The sequence below is a fragment of the Panthera tigris genome, chromosome C1 (genome assembly GCF_018350195.1).
Source record: "Panthera tigris isolate Pti1 chromosome C1, P.tigris_Pti1_mat1.1, whole genome shotgun sequence".
In the NCBI taxonomy this organism is placed as follows: domain Eukaryota; kingdom Metazoa; phylum Chordata; class Mammalia; order Carnivora; family Felidae; genus Panthera; species Panthera tigris.
Window position 1 is genome coordinate 157189333 of NC_056667.1, and position 18875 is coordinate 157208207.

The 18875-nt window shown below is 36.6% G+C and overlaps 1 protein-coding gene across 1 annotated transcript in view; it reads right to left on the reverse strand.

The window, feature by feature from the left end:
- Nucleotides 1-346: 346 nt before the first annotated feature.
- The window catches only part of CCDC173 (coiled-coil domain containing 173), a 31028-nt gene continuing 12499 nt past the window's right edge, over nt 347-18875 (reverse strand). Inside the window, exons 5-9 of the mRNA XM_042994649.1 lie at nt 13524-13680; nt 9826-9965; nt 7302-7494; nt 6432-6596; nt 347-799 (exon numbers count right to left, since the gene is read on the reverse strand). Coding sequence (XP_042850583.1) covers nt 458-799; nt 6432-6596; nt 7302-7494; nt 9826-9965; nt 13524-13680 — 997 coding nt within the window. The 3' untranslated portion in view covers nt 347-457. The remainder of the gene's footprint in view (nt 800-6431; nt 6597-7301; nt 7495-9825; nt 9966-13523; nt 13681-18875) is intronic.

Consider the following 18875-nt stretch of genomic DNA (forward strand, 5'->3'; position numbering starts at 1 on the left):
TGAAAATAGCTAAATGAAATAGGCTGGACACAAAAGGCCACAATGTGATTCCATTTATATAAAATACCCCAAAATAGGCAAATCCATAGAGACCAACCAGATCAGTGGTTGTCAGAAGCTAGGGAGAAGGAGAGGGAATGGGAAGTGACTGCTTATGGATAGATTTTGCAGTTGGAGCAATGAAATAATTGTCCTGGAACTAGATAATGGTAATGATTACACAATATTATGAATATACTTAATGCCACTGAGTACATATTTTTTAAAGGCTAAAATTACACATGTTGTTATGTGTATTATCAAAGGGATTTGGATTAAACTTTGGTAGTTAATCAATTAGACATAATTGCACTTAGATGAGCAGCTTTATTAACAAATCATAAGCATAAAATTCATTTATTTGTAGCTCATAATATTAATTACACCTTAATATTCTCAATCAAAAATAAACCTTTTTCTACCATGTAAAACCTAGCCTTCCCTTAGACTTTTGAAAATTATATTTTGGTCCCTGAGAGTTACAAAAAGGGAGCTGGACTCCAGTGACATCATTTGCCTGATAACTGGGTCTTATTCCACCTCTGTCCACAAAAACAGGTCCATGGCCACCTCCATGTCCTTCCCGTACAGCTTTTACAAGAGGATAAATATATTTATTTGTTGATTCAGACTCAAGTTCAATTACTTCTCTGGCATAATCCTGAAATTCCTTCTCCTTTTCAGCCATAAGAGCTTCAGTAAGTCTGCAATACTCTAATTCTGCTTGTTTTTCTTGTTTTGCATTAAATTTATTTTTGGCCTATAAAGAAAGAAAATGCAATTTCATATTGGTGCAATTTTCTAAATATAGCATTTGAAGTTGTATATATACTTTTTTCTAAATTCATTGATACATGACAAGTTCTGACTTCACAACTACACCTGACTTTGAACAACATGGGGGTTAGGGACACCAACTCCTGGCACAGTGAAGAATTCATGTATAAATTTGACTCCCCCAAAATTTTACTAATAACTTACTGTTGATCAGAAGCCTAACTGATAATATAAAGTCAACATGTCATATGCATATATGTATTCAATGCTGCATTCTTAATACTTTTTTCTTAATTTTTATTTATTTTTTATATTTTAATTTTTTTTTCCTTTTTCTTAATTTTTAAAAAAATTTCTATGTGGTTCATCTGCAAGTTTTTTCAAATGGTAGCAAATCTCAAAAAAAAAAAAAATCATGTATTTACTAAAAAAAATCCATGTATAAGTGGACCCCCACAGTACAAACCTGTGTTCAGGGGGCACTGGTATATACTCTAATTTATTTCAGAAACTCCCATGCTTCTCACAGTAGTATGCTCAAAGCAGTGGCTCAGTGAAAATAGCCTTATGCAATACCATATCTTTAAGCAAATAATATAGCAAAATAGTTAAAAGCATGAGCTTTAGGTAAAAATCAACTGAGGTTAGAATGCTGTTTCTACCGTTTAGAAAATGTACTTTGGCAGGTGTAGAAGACGTACCAATCACTGTCCCTGACCTATCAACTATTTTTTTTTTTTTTTAATAATCTCTACACGCAACATAGGGCTCAAACTTACAACCCTGAGATCGAGTCACATGTTCTTCCAACAGAGCCAGCCAGCCACTCCTCCTCCCTCACCCCCCCCCATCCACTATTCTGAAGGAACTCCCTCAAACCCACTGTCCTAAATCAGTCCGATATACCATGTAATCCAGCCACATAAGATTAAATCAGCAGTGAATATCTGAACTAAATTAAAACAATTACATTTTCTTTTCCCAGGAATTTGAAGCTGGAATGAGTGGCATTTATCAATGTAGGTTGATTGATCTGGAACTGGGTGGAGTAAGTACTCTCAGCAATTTACCAGAAGTCAAATTTATCAACATCTCAATTTTTTTTCTTTCAACTCTTATATTTGCAAAAGCATTGTTCTTTTCACTGTTTATATTTAAAAAAAATTTTTTTTAACATTTATTTATTTTTGAGACAGAGAGAGACAGAGCATGAACAGGGGAGGGGCAGAGAGAGAGGAAGACACAGAATCAGAAGCAGGCTCCAGGCTCTGAGCCATCAGCCCAGAGCCCGACGCCGGGCTCGAACCCATGTACCGCGAGATCATGACCTGAGCTGAAGTCGGACGCTTAACCGACTGAGCCACCCAGGCGCCCCTCACTGTTTATATTTTAATGAAGTCTGAAAACTTTTTGTCCTAGCATTTTAAGAAATGCTGAGTTTGTCAAACGTTTTGTGATTTTTGTCTACTTATAAATATATTTAATGTTCATGAAAATATTTTTCTAAATCAGTAACCAACACTTCAGTATAAAATAGTAGCCCAAATGTGATATCCACCATAAATTGAAATTATTTTTTTATTTTTTTAATATATGAAATTTACTGTCAAATTGGTTTCCATACAACACCCAGTGCTCATCCCAAAAGGTGCCCTCCTCAATACCCATCACCCACCCTGCCCTCCCTCCCACCCCCCATCAACCCTCAGTTTCATAAATTGAAATTTATAAGGAAATAGAGCAACCATGACAATATGAAATACCAAATTTTTATTAGTCCTACAATTCAAAATTAAGTCTTCTATGTTTAAAAAAAAAGGCTTTATGTGCTATTTGTTGAATTGGTGATACAATATACAATATCAAAAGTTTGAAAAGGTAGAAAATGATGTTCAAAAAGATTAAGAAAAAAAGCACAAAAACACTCTCATAAAAGGTAAAATGCTATAATTTGGGAACTTGCAGGGAAATTAGGATATGTTCGTTTGGCAGCAATTTGTATAAAGACATTAAGGAAGTACAGAAAGGAAGTGACAATGGAAGTGAAGGATTGCCATAATGGATCATAAGATTGATGCCTCAATTTTGGTATGCATTAAGCATAAATAGATTTATAAAGAAACTTCAAAAATATTGTTTTACAATCCTAAAAATTATAACAGATGGGGCTAAAGTAATAAGCATATTTAGAGGATGCTAGAGAACTAATTATTTTGAATACTGGAAAATAAAGGGAAATTATCAAGCATTTATCCTGTCTTTAAAAAATGTACCTGAGGGATGCCAAATTGTTGATCCTGAAAAGTTCTTTGATGACTTGAGCATATGAGTAAGAAGAAATGAGAGAATATCAGTGTCTTGCCACCTCATGAACTAAGAGATCAAGCAATGATCATCAAAGGCTGTTCATGTCACAGAAAATGACAACAGTCATTAAGTGCCTTCTGATGGAATTAACACCACCTAAGAATTTTCACCAAAAGATTTGAACCTGAATCTGACCCAAACTAAATTGTATCTGAAATGCAGGGAACATAATAAACTACATCACTGGGATTCAACCATAAAAATCCAGACTGTAGTAATTCCAAAAGACAAGAAACTCTGTCAACTAGTAAAACCCCCCAACTAATAAATTGCAAGACAAACACAATAAAGACAAAAAGGCAGAACTTAAGACAAAAAAGAGAGGATAGGGGTGGAGGAGGAGTGTTCGATAAAAGAGATTTAAAAGACATATCAACCACATAGAATATACAGACCTTATTTGATCCTGATTAAAACAACAAACCAAGGGGCGCCTGGCTGGCTCAGTTGGTAGAGCATGCGACTCTTGATTTCAGGGTTGTGAATTTAAACCTCACGTGGGGTGTGGAGCATACTTAAAAAAAAATTAAACAAAACCAACAAACTAAAAAATATGAGACAATTTGAAGGAAATTTAAACACTGAATATTAATTGAGTTAGACATGATAATGAAATTATGATTGTGTAAATTTATAGAGTCCCTGAGTTTTAGAGATACATACTGAAATATATGTTGATGAAATGATATCTGGGATTTGCTTCAAAATAATTGGGCAGATCCTACTTCTGGCAATGGCTACATGAGGAAGTTAGCCATTTCGCCTCCACAAAAAACAAACTTATTATTAAAAATTATTAAAATCCCCATTTCCGAGCACTGTTAAGTGACAATGTATAGGCAACTACTTGACAAATGTGTTTTCATGAAAAACTGCTACTAAATCAGGTAAAAATTGCAAGTTTATGGCATTCTTGTCTGGGGGCCATTGCTATCTCTTCAGCTCAGGTGGTGAAAACTTGCAGGTTTGCTGGACAATGATGGCAGATTTCATTTGGGTTGAGTAGCAAAGCAGCTAGAAATTTAAGGATGAGTTTCTGGAAGTGAGATGGGTAGAGAAGGACTGAAATAATAAACTCTATGAACATCCTTGACTAATTGGTAAACTACACATTCACACAGGAGACCCCAGTGAGCTTAGCAAAGATTAAAAGCCAGGGGAAACTGTGAATTTGCTGTTCTTAGAAATAACATCCTCAACCCATAAACAACTTATATAGCAGGAGTAACAGCATTACTGGCTTAACGTAACTGAACTGAACTCCACCCACATTATTGGTTGACTATCAAACTGTCAATCTGCTGAAAGCCAAAAATAAAGAGAAAATTTTGAAACCAGCAAGAGAAAAATGATATATCACATTTAGGGGACCAACAATATGATTAATGGTAGATTTCTAATTATAAACAATGAAGGCCAGAAGACATTGGAATCATATATTCAAAGGGCTGGGGAAAAATGATATCCAGTAATTTTATACCCAATGAAATGAAAACAAAGTTATTTCCATAAATACATAAACTGAAATGGTTTATTGCTAACCCATCTATGCTGAATAGAACTGGCCAATAAACATGAAAAGATGCTCAACATCATTAATCATTAGGGAAATGCAAATGAGAACCACAAGTGAAATACCACTTCAAACCTATTTCAATGGCTATTATAAACAACAACAAAACCAACAAACCCAGAACACAACAAATGTTGAGAATTGGAGAAATTAGAACCCTTGAATATTGATGGTGGGAATTGTTAAATGGTTCAGCTTTAAGAAAACAGAATGGTGGTTCTTTAAAAAGTTAAACCTAGAATTATCATATGATCCAGGAATTCTATTTCTGTGTATATAGACAAAATAATTAAAAGCAGGACTCAACAGGTATTTGTATACCACAGAAGCATTATACACAATAGCCAAAAGATGGATACAACCCAAATGTCCACTGATGGATGTATGTATAAAGAAAATGTACATACAATGGAATATTATCCATGGATGAATCTTGAGGGCATTATGCTAAGTAAAATAATACAGATACAAAAGGGCAAATATTGCATGATTCCACTAATATGAGGTACCTGGAATATTCAAACTCATAGAGACAGAAAGTAGAATAGTGGTTACCAGGGACTGGGAGGAAGGGGGAATGAAAAGTTACTGTTTAATGGTATAGAGTTTCAGCACAGAATGATGAAAAAGTTATGGAGATGGATAATGATGATAGTAAATGCACTTGATGGCCCTGAACTATACACTGAAAAATGGATAAAATAGCAAATTTTATGTATATTCTACCATATTTAAAAAATGTTAAAACCCAATGATAAGAAAACAAACAATCCAGGGGCACCGGGGTGGCTCAGTCGGTTAAACGTCTGACTCTTGGTTTTGACTCGGGTCATGATCTCACAGTTTGTGAGTTTGAGCCCCACATCAGGCTCTGTACTGACAGTGCTGGGTCTGCTTAGGATTCCCTCTCCCTCTCTCTGCCCCTCCCTTGCTTGGGCTCTCACTCTCTCTCAAAAATAAGTAAACTTTAAAGAAAACCCAATTGAATAACACACAAAAGATTTTAATAGACACTTCACAAAAGAAGGCACACAAATGGCTATGAAGGATGTATAAAGACCTTCAAAATCTTAGTCACTAGGGAAATGCAAAACAAAACCATGAGATATCACTACACTATAAGTAGTTAAAATTAAAGGATAATGATACTAAGTGTTGATGAGGATGTGGAACAACTTATCCTCGCATATGTTGCTGGTAGGAATGCAAAATGGTATAGCCATTTTGGAAAACAGTTAAGTCATAAATGATTGGATGCCAGGTCCTCTACACATATTCTAAAATCTCTGGTACCCCTATTCACCCCAACTCTGAAATCTATGAGATCTCAGTCAACATAATCTCTGGGTTACAGTTATAAAGAGGGGAAAAACTAAAAGAAGATAAGCATTATGACCTGCCATATGCATTTGCATTTTCTTTAATATTTACTAAAGCACAATAGACACTGAAGAAAAATATTTGTGCAAAAGACATAAACTTAGTATGGGAACTTCAGTACAGATAAAAACAGAAACTAACTCTTCACATTTTTTATATATTTTATTGTGTCATAATCATAATGATCACCTGATCTTATTTGATAAAATAAACCACCTGGGAAACAGAAAACTAGCATGAACTCTACATTACATATTTACTGCTAAGATAAGTATAAACATTTAAGAATAATTACCATTTGCTGAATATGAGCATCTCGAACTTTTTGATGTTCCTTATCAGCTTTGCGTTTTTTCTCCTTTTCATGCTCCTGGAAAATCTGATCTGCTTTCATGATAGCCAGCAATTGTTTTTTAGCCTCTAGTTTTCTCTGCCTTTCTTCTTCCTCTTTATTTTTCATCTAGATGTTAAAAGGTAAAGGGGAAAAAAAAGTTTTTATCAACCAGTTCTCTCTAATAAAGCACAGAGTTAGAAAGCTCCAAGCAGAAAGCCAGCCAGGAGCAACGCAAGAGTGGAAAATTTACATGCACCTGGACTGGTTCCCACAAGGTCAGTTTTCCTCTATTTCTCCAATAACAGGAAACACCGAAAACTTGAGTAACATTGGTGGTTTAAAAAAATAAAATACAGAAACAGATGGCAAGAGCTTCTCAAGGTAAAGGAATATTTGTAGGTAAAAAATTAATTGCTACAATGTCTATAAACTATCCAAATGAAATGTTATGACAGTCAATTTTGTGGGAGATAAGGATTATCTGAAAGATCAAATACAGAAATGCAATAGAGTGATTTTTACTTGGTTTGTCCTAAAAACATTCAAATGTATATTAAGTGAATAACAATTTTTGCATTTCAGATGGTTCTGAAACAGAAGCATCTATCTTTGTATCTATCAAGATCTTATTTGTAATTGATTATCGTGATATTCTGCTAGCAAGTAAACATAGTTTGATTTCAAGAATATAGGCAGGTAATTCATACATTGTTTTCCAAATCTTTGCTAGTTTTTTTTTGTCAGAGAGGCAGAGGGAGTGGAAACTACAATGGAAAGGGCTTACATTTGTTGTTGTTTTTTATTTTCATTTGTTATAATTTAATTGCTTACCACAACAGCTCTATATTCTTCAATTGCTTTTAATTCTGCCTTGTTTTTTTCATATTTTCCTCTTTCTCTTTTTTCCCGTTCAGCCTCAGCTTCTGCAGTATCTCTAGCAATAATCAAATCTTCATTGTCAAGTTTCTTTTTCATTAGTTCACTCAGGAAGTTATTTATTCTTTCTCTCCTTTCTTCCATTAGCCTATAACAAAATAACCAGTACTTGTTAAATCTTCATGAATAGATTTGTTTTGAAGCCAATATAATTTTATTAGAAATCATATATTTTATAGTCTTTTACAAGACTAAATGGAGCCCCATTGCTCTTTATATGTACTAATTATCTTAAGTGGAAACTAATTTTAATACTTTATTTTTAGAATAAAGTTTATTTTATTATTTTTTTAAGAATAAAAGTATTTTAGAAAAGATATTTTAAAAATCCAAAGGAAGGAATGTATGTAATATCTTGTGTGTGTGCATGTGTGTGTGTGTCCAGGAAATAAAGTGTTAAAATTCTCACAATGAAAATTTTTTCAAAAGTATCAGACACCCTTCTTACTTGAACACTGGAGGCTTAGGTTATAAAATAAATCAAAGGCATTTCTTTATTTTTTTTTAAATTTTTTAACGTTTATTCATTTTTTGATAGAGAAAGACAGAGTGTGAGTGGAGGAGGGGCAGGGAGAGAGGGAGATACAGAATCTGAAGCAGTATCCAGGCTCTGAACTGATAGCACAGAGCCCGACGCGGGGCTCGAACTCATGGACTGTGAGATCATGACCTGAGCCTAAGTTGGACACCCAACCGACCGAGCCACCCAGGCACCCCAACATTTCTTTAAATGAAATCTCAAAAATAACTAGTAAGAATTATCAAACTCTTGAAGAAATCCATCCTATTACTATATCCTGTTTACAATTTATTCATAGCACCTTATTGACTTCATCTATTCATATGAAGATAAACAACTCTCCTTTCATACTAGGAGATTCCTGAGGTCAGAGACGAGGTAAGTCTTCTAATTCAGAGCCAAGCATGGTGCCTGACACATTCAACAATAACTAGGTATTTGTTAAAGGAATAGGGGTATTTTCATATAAGATTGGGTGAAAAATACTTTTAAATTTAGATATGACAGATTTACTAAATAATTGCGTGAGTTTGCAAAGAAATGTGGGAGAAATGGTAAGAAAGAACACAGTGCATATCCCAAGGAAATTATAATCTAAAGTGGAGAAAAGACATTTATGCAAATAACTATACAAGGCAAAGGGTGATACGTGCCATGAGAGAGCTAGAAAGTGATATAGGCAGATGAGAAAAAAAGGTTTCGTGGAAAAAGTGACACTTCATCTAGGCTTTCAAAAACAATATTCTAAACACTTTTATTGATTGCCTACTATACTCCAGACTCTATTCCAGGTGCTGGGGACATAATAGTAAAAAAAAAACTTAAAAATCTCTGCTCTCATAGAACTTTCATTATAGCTGGGGTAGACGGAGAGTAAACCAAGTAAGTAGTTAAAATAGTGCCATATCACACAATGAGGAAAAAGAAAGCAACCTAAACAGGTTACCTAAACAGGTAAGCAATGTGGAGAGTGGAGCTGTAATTTTAACTTAGGTAGTCATGGAAGGCCTCAATAAGAAGGCCTTATATGAAGGCCCTATATTTCAGAATAATGATCTGAATAATGATCAGAATAATGATCAGAATAATGATCTAAGGTGAGCATTCCTTAGAGAGGGTACAGGAGTTCAGTGTGAGTGATTAAGAGGCAACAAAGGAGAGGACAGTATGAGATGAAGTCTGAGTGATGAGGCTGAGGCAGCTGGGAATTAGGAGAGCCTCATGGGCCTTAATAAATACATGTGATGTAAAGCCATCAGAACAGTTTGCACAAGGGAAAAGTAGATCTAGACAGAAACAGGATGTACTGCAACTGGCCTCCTGCTCTCCCTCACCTCATCTCAAACTTCTAAGGTGAGCAGTGGTCTCCCTATCTGATGAACATTTCATTTTTAAAATCTCATTTAATCCCTCTATTGATCTAACACCAATGACTGCTGTCTTCTTATTGAAACTTTCCTTTCTTGTTTCTCTGGTTTTCTTCCAATCTCTGAAAACTATTCTTTGGTCTCCACATTATCTTCTTTCTCCATTTGACCCTTAAATATGGACTTCTCTAGGGACCTTCATTTTTTACCTACTCACCATAAGTAAGCTCATCTGTATCCACAGTTCTAACTAACACTTCTATATCAGTGGCTCACAAAGCCATCTCCAGCTCAAATCCCTCTCCCACAGCAGAGATTTCCACTATTTTCAACCATCTACCAGATTGATTTCCTTGATATTCCAAGGGAACCCTAACTCACATGCTGCAATTGATATCATCATGTCACTGAATGCCCTACTCATATATAAAATAATAAGACTTATTCTTAAAAATTACTCTCATATTCCAACTTCTGATTTATAATAATTTCAGATACTACTTAATTACATAAGTTATTTTTAAAAGCTTACCTGTGTGTTTCAGCTTCTTTTTCTTTCCCTATTTGCATAAGACGCTTTTTTGCTTTGATAAATTTTCTGATCTTTTCATCCTCCTCCTCTTGCTGCTGCCGTTCCACAGCCTTGATGATATTTTTATCATTCACATGTTCCTTGAGGGAAAAAATTGTGTATTATCCTATCACAGAAATATGTTTCAACATATGAATATCTAACAAAAACTTGTCAAATGGCCACAGTTTCTGACTCAGTTATTTCTCTCTCAGGAACTTATCCCAAAGAAATAATCAGAGATGTGCATTAAGTTTTATGTACCATGTGCTTTATCTCAAAGTTACTTATAAGAGTGAAAAATTGTAAACAATCTCAATCTTTAATAATGAAGAAATGGGTAAGTAAATTACACTCTCAATGACATGGGAAGATACAAACAATATAATGGGCAAGTGGGGGGAAAGGAGAATATAAAATACTACATAGCAATTTCAGTTTTATACACATATACAGATGTAAGTTTGTAACGTATATATAACTGGAAGAAATGAATCAAATGTTAATAGTTATCTCTGTGGTATGAGATTATATAGGTTACTTTTCATCTTAATGCTTTTCTGTATTTCCTTTCAAATATTTCCTTAAAATATGTAATTAAAAATAATTTTATAATCAGAAAAAATACATTAAATATATACAATTTTCATTTAATGTTTAAATAGTTAATACAATCATATGGTACACAAAATAAAAATATTTAAAAGATACACAATGCAGGGGCACCTGGGTGACTCAGTCGGTTGAGTGACCAACTCTTGATTTCGGCTCAGGTCATGATCCAGGGTCGTGGAATCAAGCCCCATGTGGACCTCCGTGCTGAGCGAGGAGCTGGCTTAAGATTCTCTCTCTCTCTCTCTCTCTCTCTCTCTCTCTCTCTCTCTCTCTCTCCCTCCCTCTGGCCCTCTCCCCCACTCGTACTCTCTCTAAAATAACAAACAAAAAAACAAAACAAACCCCAAGATACAAGTGTAAAGTGTTCTTCCTTCCCCATCCACTGTCTATTTGCCTGTATTCCTAATTCCCCTGCCAGACTCGATCACTGTGAAACTAGTGAAAAAGAACTGTACCAAAGTATGTTACTGTGAAATTTTAGAGCTGCAGACATAAAGACCCAGAAATCTTTCAGAAAGAGAGAGAGAAAAAAGTAAAACACAATGGATCACATAAATAGGCTGAAGACTCTAAATGACATCATACTTCTCAATAGCAATACTGGAAGCCAGATGATTATGAAACTATGAATATAAAATTCTGAATTCTGAACCAGAATTCTATATCTAGTCAAACTATAAAGCAAATGTGATTTTAAATGATAACCTTTTCAGATAAGAATTTTTTAAATTGACCTGTATACCCTTTGTTAGGAGGTTACTTGAAGATATATTTCAGCAAGATGGAGAAGTAAACCAAGAAAGAGGAAGGCATGTGATTCAGGATATGGGAGCCTCAGCCCAAGAAAGTAACCCAAGGAAGCGCCAGAATGACTTCTGGGCAGGAGGCCTAGAAGGCAAGCAGCCCAGAAGGAGAAGGATGGAGAACTCTGGATGGGGGAGCTCTAAAAAAAAAAAAAAAAACAATAATGTAGATAATTTGATATTATTTAGATGACTATTTGAAAACTAACATCAATATACATTTGACGGAACTTATGGAACATGTGGGAAAAAACATGGTGTACAGCCATCAAAGCAAATAAATACACAATTATTTTAATCACAGAAAAACATTTATGCAAGCAAAGAAATATAATCATAGTATATACTGTTTGGCTCTTCAGAGAACAATATTTATATAATAATGATAATGATTTAGCTATTAATTGTAACACAATTTTTTTTTTAATTTTTTTTTTAACGTTTATTTATTTTTGAGACAGAGAGACAGAGCATGAACGGGGGAGGGTCAGAGAGAGGGAGACACAGGCTCCAGGCTCTGAGCTGTCAGCACAGAGCCCGACACGGGGCTCGAACTCACAGACCATGAGATCGTGACCTGAGCCAAAGTCGGCCGCTTAACTGACTGAGCCACCCAGGCGCCCCGTAACACAATTATTTTAGAGGAAGGAGAGAATGGGAAGAGAACAGTGTTAGAAAAGAACTCAGTCCTTAACTACCAGGGCAGAGAGACAGAAAATGTCTAAAATTGATAAATCAAGATCTATATCTTTTTCTTTAATTTTTTTTTTAGCCATTATTCATTTTTGAGAGACAGAGAGAGACAGAGCATGAGCGGGGAAGGGGCAGAGAGAGAAGGAGACAAAGAATCCGAAGCAGGCTCCAGGCTCTGAGCTGTCAGCACAGAGCCCGACGCAGGGCTTGAACTCATGAACCGGGAGATCATGACCCGAGACGAAGTCAGACACTCAACCGACTGAGCCACACAGGCACCCCAAGATCTATATCTTTAGAAGTTGATATATATTTTAAAAAAAGAGGGAGGGGGCGCCTGGGTGGCTCAGTTGGTTAGTCGTCCGACTTCGGCTCAGGTCGTGATCTCATGGTTCGTGGGTTCAAGCCCCGCATCAGGCTCTGTGCTGATGGCTCAGAGCCTGGAGCCTGCTTCAGACTCTGTGTCTCCCTCTCTCTCTGCCCCTTCCCTGTCTCTCTCTGTCTCTCAATAATAAATCAACATTAAAAAAAAAAAAAAGAACTTGGTATATATTTTTAAAATACACAGATTATTATTTTTTATTCTCATGTTGGTTAAAATACAGTGTAGTCTTGGCTTCAGGGGTAGAACCCAGGGATTCATCACTTATATAGGACACCCAGTGCTCATCCCAACAAGTGCCCTCCTTAATGCCCATCATCCACCTCTCCCACCCCCCTCATCCCCCACCCCCATCAACCCTCAGTTTGTTCTCTGTATTTAAGAGTCTCTTATGGTTTGCCTCCCTCTCTGTTTTTATCTTATTTTTCCTTCCCTTCCCAAAGATCATCTGTTACGTTTCTCAAATTCCACATGTGACTGAAATCATGATATTTGTCTTTCCCCAACTGACTTATTTTGCTTAGCATAATACCCTCCAGTTACATCCATGCTGTTGCAAATGGCAAGATTTCTTTCTTTTTGATTACTGAGTAGTATTCCATTACTAAAATATACAGATTATTTGGAATATAATTTCATATCAGAACAAACAGCTAAAAGAACCTGGAAGTGGTTATTAACAAGAAGCAGAAGGGGTAAAGCAAAGAACGGCTACTCTTCTTTTAAGCCTTTTGGTAGTGTTTGATGTTTTAATTCTGTGAATGTAGTAAGAATAAAAACTAATTTTAAAGAAAAGAATGTAAAAAATTACAAAATAAAGTGAGTTGCAATAGGAACAAAATAACTATTACATTTATCAAGCACTAATTCTTAGCAGTGCCGCAGACACCAGACACATACCGCTCCACTCATTCCTCACAACTCTCATTTTGAGGATGAGAAAATGCATTCACTTGAAAGAAAGTCTCATTCTCTTTTCTCTTTCTTGTTCATTCATGAGAGCACATCCACATAATTTCATAGCAAATGTAGCCGCCCCAAAAATATACTTAAAAACCCAATTCAATAGCAACTTGTTTTCAACCCTATTATTTATAAAAAATACGTTAAAAGTTAGGCATTGGACATTATACATTTTTTTGAAGAGATATATATTTTCAACTTACAAAAAACAGCCTTCTGCTTTCATTTATCTCTTCTTTTCTCTTTTCTAGTTTTTTCCTCATTTCTATTTCATGTAATGAATTCTGTCGCCTTATTTCCTCTGCATCCTTTTCTTCATGTTTTCTCCTTCTTTCTTCTTCTTCTTCATGTTCCTTTATTCTAAAGCAAAAGAATAACTATAATTGACAGCAAAGCAGAAAAATAGGTTATATTTTGAATACATGAGTGAGATTCTACCCTGGGATGATGTGAAGCTGTGGGGAAACTAGTGAATTTCTTTGAGGACAAGAAGGGAATATATAAAGAGCAGTGATGAAAGCCAAATCCAATCTTGCTAAGATTGCCAATATTTTCCTTTCTCTGAAATCTGTTTCATTGCTGACCAAAATTAAGTCCTACATAGATTCAAATGTTCCTTTAGAAAGAACCAGTTAGGGGCGCCTGGGTGGCGCAGTCGGTTAAGCGTCCGACTTCAGCCAGGTCACGATCTCGCGGTCCGTGAGTTCGAGCCCCGCGTCAGGCTCTGGGCTGATGGCTCGGAGCCTGGAGCCTGTTTCCGATTCTGTGTCTCCCTCTCTCTCTGCCCCTCCCCCGTTCATGCTCTGTCTCTCTCTGTCCCAAAAATAAATAAAAAACATTGAAAAAAAATAAATAAATAAAACACCACAGTTTTCAGAGAAAAAAAAAAAAAAGAAAGAACCAGTTAATTGAATGACACTATAGTGGAATAGTGACATTATGTTACAGAAAAGTCCTTAATCCCTAGTGTTTCTCACTAGTCAGCACTAGACAATGGTACCTAACCTATGGGTCTAGCCTCTCAGGAAATGGGTTTCCTTACCCAACTAGCCACTTTGCTGATCATTCTTTCTCTAGTCCACATCCACTAGCTATAGTGCCTTCTGAGTGGTAAGCCACACAGGGCTTATGTGTGAGTTCTGCAGAGATCCTGGAACAGCTTCCTTACTGCGAGGCTGTGATCTGTGAGATTTAGCTCTAGCTCTACCTCTTTAACCCACCTTCCCAGCCCTACCACAATCAGTACTTTATTGCAGACTCTGAGTGCCCCCATCTGGCAATTAATCCTCTGCATACTGACAAGGCTGTTCAGCCTAAGATGTCTAGTCTACTTGCTCATGCATTCTTGTCAGTCAATCAAGTGTGCAGGCTACTCTACCACCATTCTTTATCTGCTGTCTCTATTTTTTTTTTTCTTCCTGAAAGGTAGGCACAGGGAAGATCAATAATACACTTAGACAAAAATATTAAGGAGTAAACCTTTCAAATGCACCTGATCCAAAAGAATATTTTCTTGGAATCTTATCACTCATCTTCAGAAGGGAAAATTCTGTTCCCCGTGCCGCGGAGGACTACACAGTTAAATAAGATGGTAAGTTCACTTTGGTATTATTAAGCCAATGGAGGACAGGAGATTCCCAGTTGATTCATCTGTACAGAGTAAGCAGCTTTGGAGCCACAATCATTTTCCTGAGGAGGAGCTAAGAAAAAAGTCATTGTTGTCTACAGCTAAACCAGGTTTACGATTGCCCTAAAAATATTAATTTTCAAAAATGTTTTATTGTTTAGTTCGTTAGAATTCTTAGAAGCAAAGAAGATTCTTTGAGCTGGTGAGAAGTCTACAGGTGAAGAATGGTGGAACAAAATTCCATACAGAAGGAAAGATATGTGGGAAGGCCCTGAGGCAAGCAAAAGTTTGACAGGTGCTCAAGGCCTGGAAGATCAGTATGACAGAAACACAGTAACTAAGGGGACGGAGTGGTAGGAAAGGAGGTTTAGAAGATGCAGCTACATCACACGAGGCTTAGCAGGAGATGGTCAAGTTTCCATTTTATTTGTTTGTTTATATTTTTGAGAGAGAGCATGAGTGAACGAGGCGCAGAGAGAGGGGAGAGAGAGAATCCCACCAGATGCAGGAAGGGATGGAGAGTGTGGATCCTGGAGTGGAGCTAGAGCTCACCCAAAAGGGGGACTTGAGCTTACCCAAAAGCAGGAGCTCACCACCTGTGAGATCATGACCTGAGCTGAAGTCTGATGCTTAACCTACTGAGCCACTGAGGCATCCCTCCATTTTATTTTAAATGAATGGAAAGCTATTGAAAAGTTTTAGGTAGGAGAACAATATGATCATTTTTTTTTAAGTTTATTTATTTATTTTGAGAGGGTCGGGGAGCCAAGAGAGAAGAAGAAAGAATCCCAAGCAGGCTCCATGCTGCCAGCACAGAGCCAGATGTGGGACTCAAACTCACAAACTGTGAGATCATGACCTGAGTTAAAATCAAGAGTTGGACACTTAACCAACTGAGCCCCAGCTGCCACAATATGATCAATTTTTAATAAAATCTCTCTGGATGATGAAAGAAGGGGTTAGGAAGAGAGAATAGTAGGCCAGTTAAGAGGTTGACACAATAATTCATGGGACATGAGGACTAAGATGACAGCAGTAACTTTAAGATTCATTTTGGAGAAAAATTTCAACATGAATTGCTGATAGATTTGATGTGGGAAATAAAGGAACATGAAGAATCAAGGTGTATTTCTAGGTTTCTCATTTGGACAACTGAGGGTTAGATAAGGGTGTCACTAGAATGTCCACTGTGGGGGTGGTGAATAAATACTTTCCTGCTAGACATTTTAAATTTGAGATATCTATGAGACATCAAAATGGAGGATGTCTTAAAAGGCAGTTGTATGTGAAGCTGGGACCCAAAGGAGTGGTCTGGACTGGAGTTATAAATTTGTAAGTTCTTAGATTTAGGGTGTGTTTTAATCCATAGGAATTTTAATCAGTAGGATGTGATCACTTAAGCCCTCCTTTCTTTTTGCTTTTTCCCTAGATGATCTTATCCAGGGGAAAGTCAAGCAAACTATCCTGTAATGATTTTCCCTTCTTCTGGGAAGTTGATGAGATTAATAGGAACTGAGTTGTTCTTAAGCAAGTTCTACGGGCCCCTTCCTAGAGAAAGGCTTACCTAGAAGGAAATAGAATTATATGCAGTATCTACAGATACTGTTGAATTTCTTTTCAATAATTATGTTTAAGGTTCTTGGTCAAAATCCCTCCATCTGGGGATTTTGGTGTCACTAGAGTCCCTCATTTGCCCCATCCTCATTATGCCCACTGGGCTGTGAGCCACAGGCAGATTCTTACACTGCTCAAAGCCCAAAAATGGAATAGAATGACTAGGTTTACAGCCTAGAGATTGCTCTAAAAATGTGTGAAAAATCTCACTTTCAGGCACAGGGCAGCAGCTGTACAGTGTGTTTTGGTTAACCATTACTAAGTAATTACCCCCAAACTTAGTGGACTAAAACAATAAATGTTTACTATCTCATACCATTTCTGAGATTCAGGAATCTGGGAGTGGCTTAGCTAGGTAGTTCTCCAGAGGTTGCAGTCAAGATGTTAGTTGGAGCAATAGTCATTTAAAGGCTTGACTCAGGCTGGAGAACCCATTTTTACATATCTCTTGACATGAGGCCTCAGCTCCTTGCTACATAGACCTCTCCATAGAGCTGCTTGAGTGTCCTTACATCATGGCATCCTCAGGAATGAGTGATCCAAGATAGGAAGGAGGAAGCCACAATGCCTTTTATATGCTAATCTCTCTCAGAATGTCACACATCATCATTTCTACTCATTCTCTTCAATGGAAATGAGTTACTCTGTATAGCCTGCACTCGAGTGAGGAAGGAATTAGACTCCATCCTCTGAAGAGAGGAGTATCAAAGAATGTGTGTACATATTTTAAACCACCACCAGGTAATACCTGAATAGCACTTGGTAATACAATTAATAGGGCATTCAAAAGAGTCTTGCCTCTTGATATCCTCCAATTTCCTTTTTTTGGGTGTGTTAAAATATGGTCTTTGTTCAAAGTGGAAAGTCATTACAAATTTTGGCCTACAAGGCACACCATGACCTGGCCCTTGCCTCTTTCCAATCTCATCTTTAACATTGCCCTCTTTGCCCTCTTACTATAGTCATCTTGACTACTTGTAGTTACCCAAATACACCATACTCTAACTAACTTCTGGCCCTTCACCCATGTTATTTCCTCTCCTTAAAATACTTCTCCATTTCCTATTTGCATGACTTATTCCTACTCAGTTTTCATAATTCAGTATGAACTGAGATGTCCATTTTATATGCTTCCACACATCCTGTACATATATTCATCAAGATATCTACTATCATGCCGTAATTATTTTTTCCATGTTTATACCTCCTCCCCAGATTGTGAACTTTTTAAGAAAAAAGACAATTGCATTCATCTTCACAGTCTCAGTTACTAGAATAGTGGCTGGCAAGTGGAGATTGTCCGATAAATGTTTATAAAAATGAATGGATGACTGGATAAATGAATTTACTAATAAATGAGTAGCCTATCTTAAAAACAATTTTCCCCTGAATAGACTCTTATCATTCAAGAAAGCAGGAAGAAAACTTTCCTTCTTTTCTCTTTTTCTACCACATGGTCCTCTGTATCCACTCAGATCAATACCAGTGTTAGTATTCCAGTTCTATTGTTAGCTTAAACAGGCTTTTTATGGGCTGATTACCATTCCTAACAGTATTTTAAGTGCCATGCATTCTGAGTTGTATAAAACTGATACATGAATCAACATTCAACAGAATATCACTGGTGATAATTTTGTGAATTCGTATACTTAAAAAACCATTTATAATAAATAGATTTGCATTTTCCTTTGTTGTTTTCAATTACAGAATTGAATGTTTCTTAATAAATTTAAGACATAAGACTTCTGGAACCAAATTGGGAACCCAAGCCCACGTGTCATATATCTTTCCCTCCTAACTCCCCACAAAGCAATCAGCAGAACAGAAGAAATTCTACACCACTACAAGAAACTGAATAAAGCCAAGTCTTAGCTATATGCTTGAGTTTCCAAGAGATTTCAACAAAAAAACAGGGCACTTGAGAATGCAATGAGGATAAGTAATACTTGGCCATCATCCACAAAGACAGAGTGTACCACGAAAAGGAAAGGAATTTATGCTGACCTCAGAACCTGGTCAACATCTCCTAGACTGCACTGAAGATAAACCAAAGAAACAACCCAAACAAGCATTAAACCTGCTGGAACTTCTAATCTATTGCCAAAGACCACATGGAAAGGAGATCCTGTGGCCTCAACACAGTCTACATGCAAAGGCTATAGGTGGATGGCCTGTGAAGTGTTAGTACTTGCCAGGTAGATTCCTGGAGATCAGTCTGCTACCTGCAACAGCCAACATAAGAGATATTTTTCAAAGGTGACTCACTGATCAAATATTTGCCTCCTTCTGCCAATGGCTCTGTCTCTAACTTGCA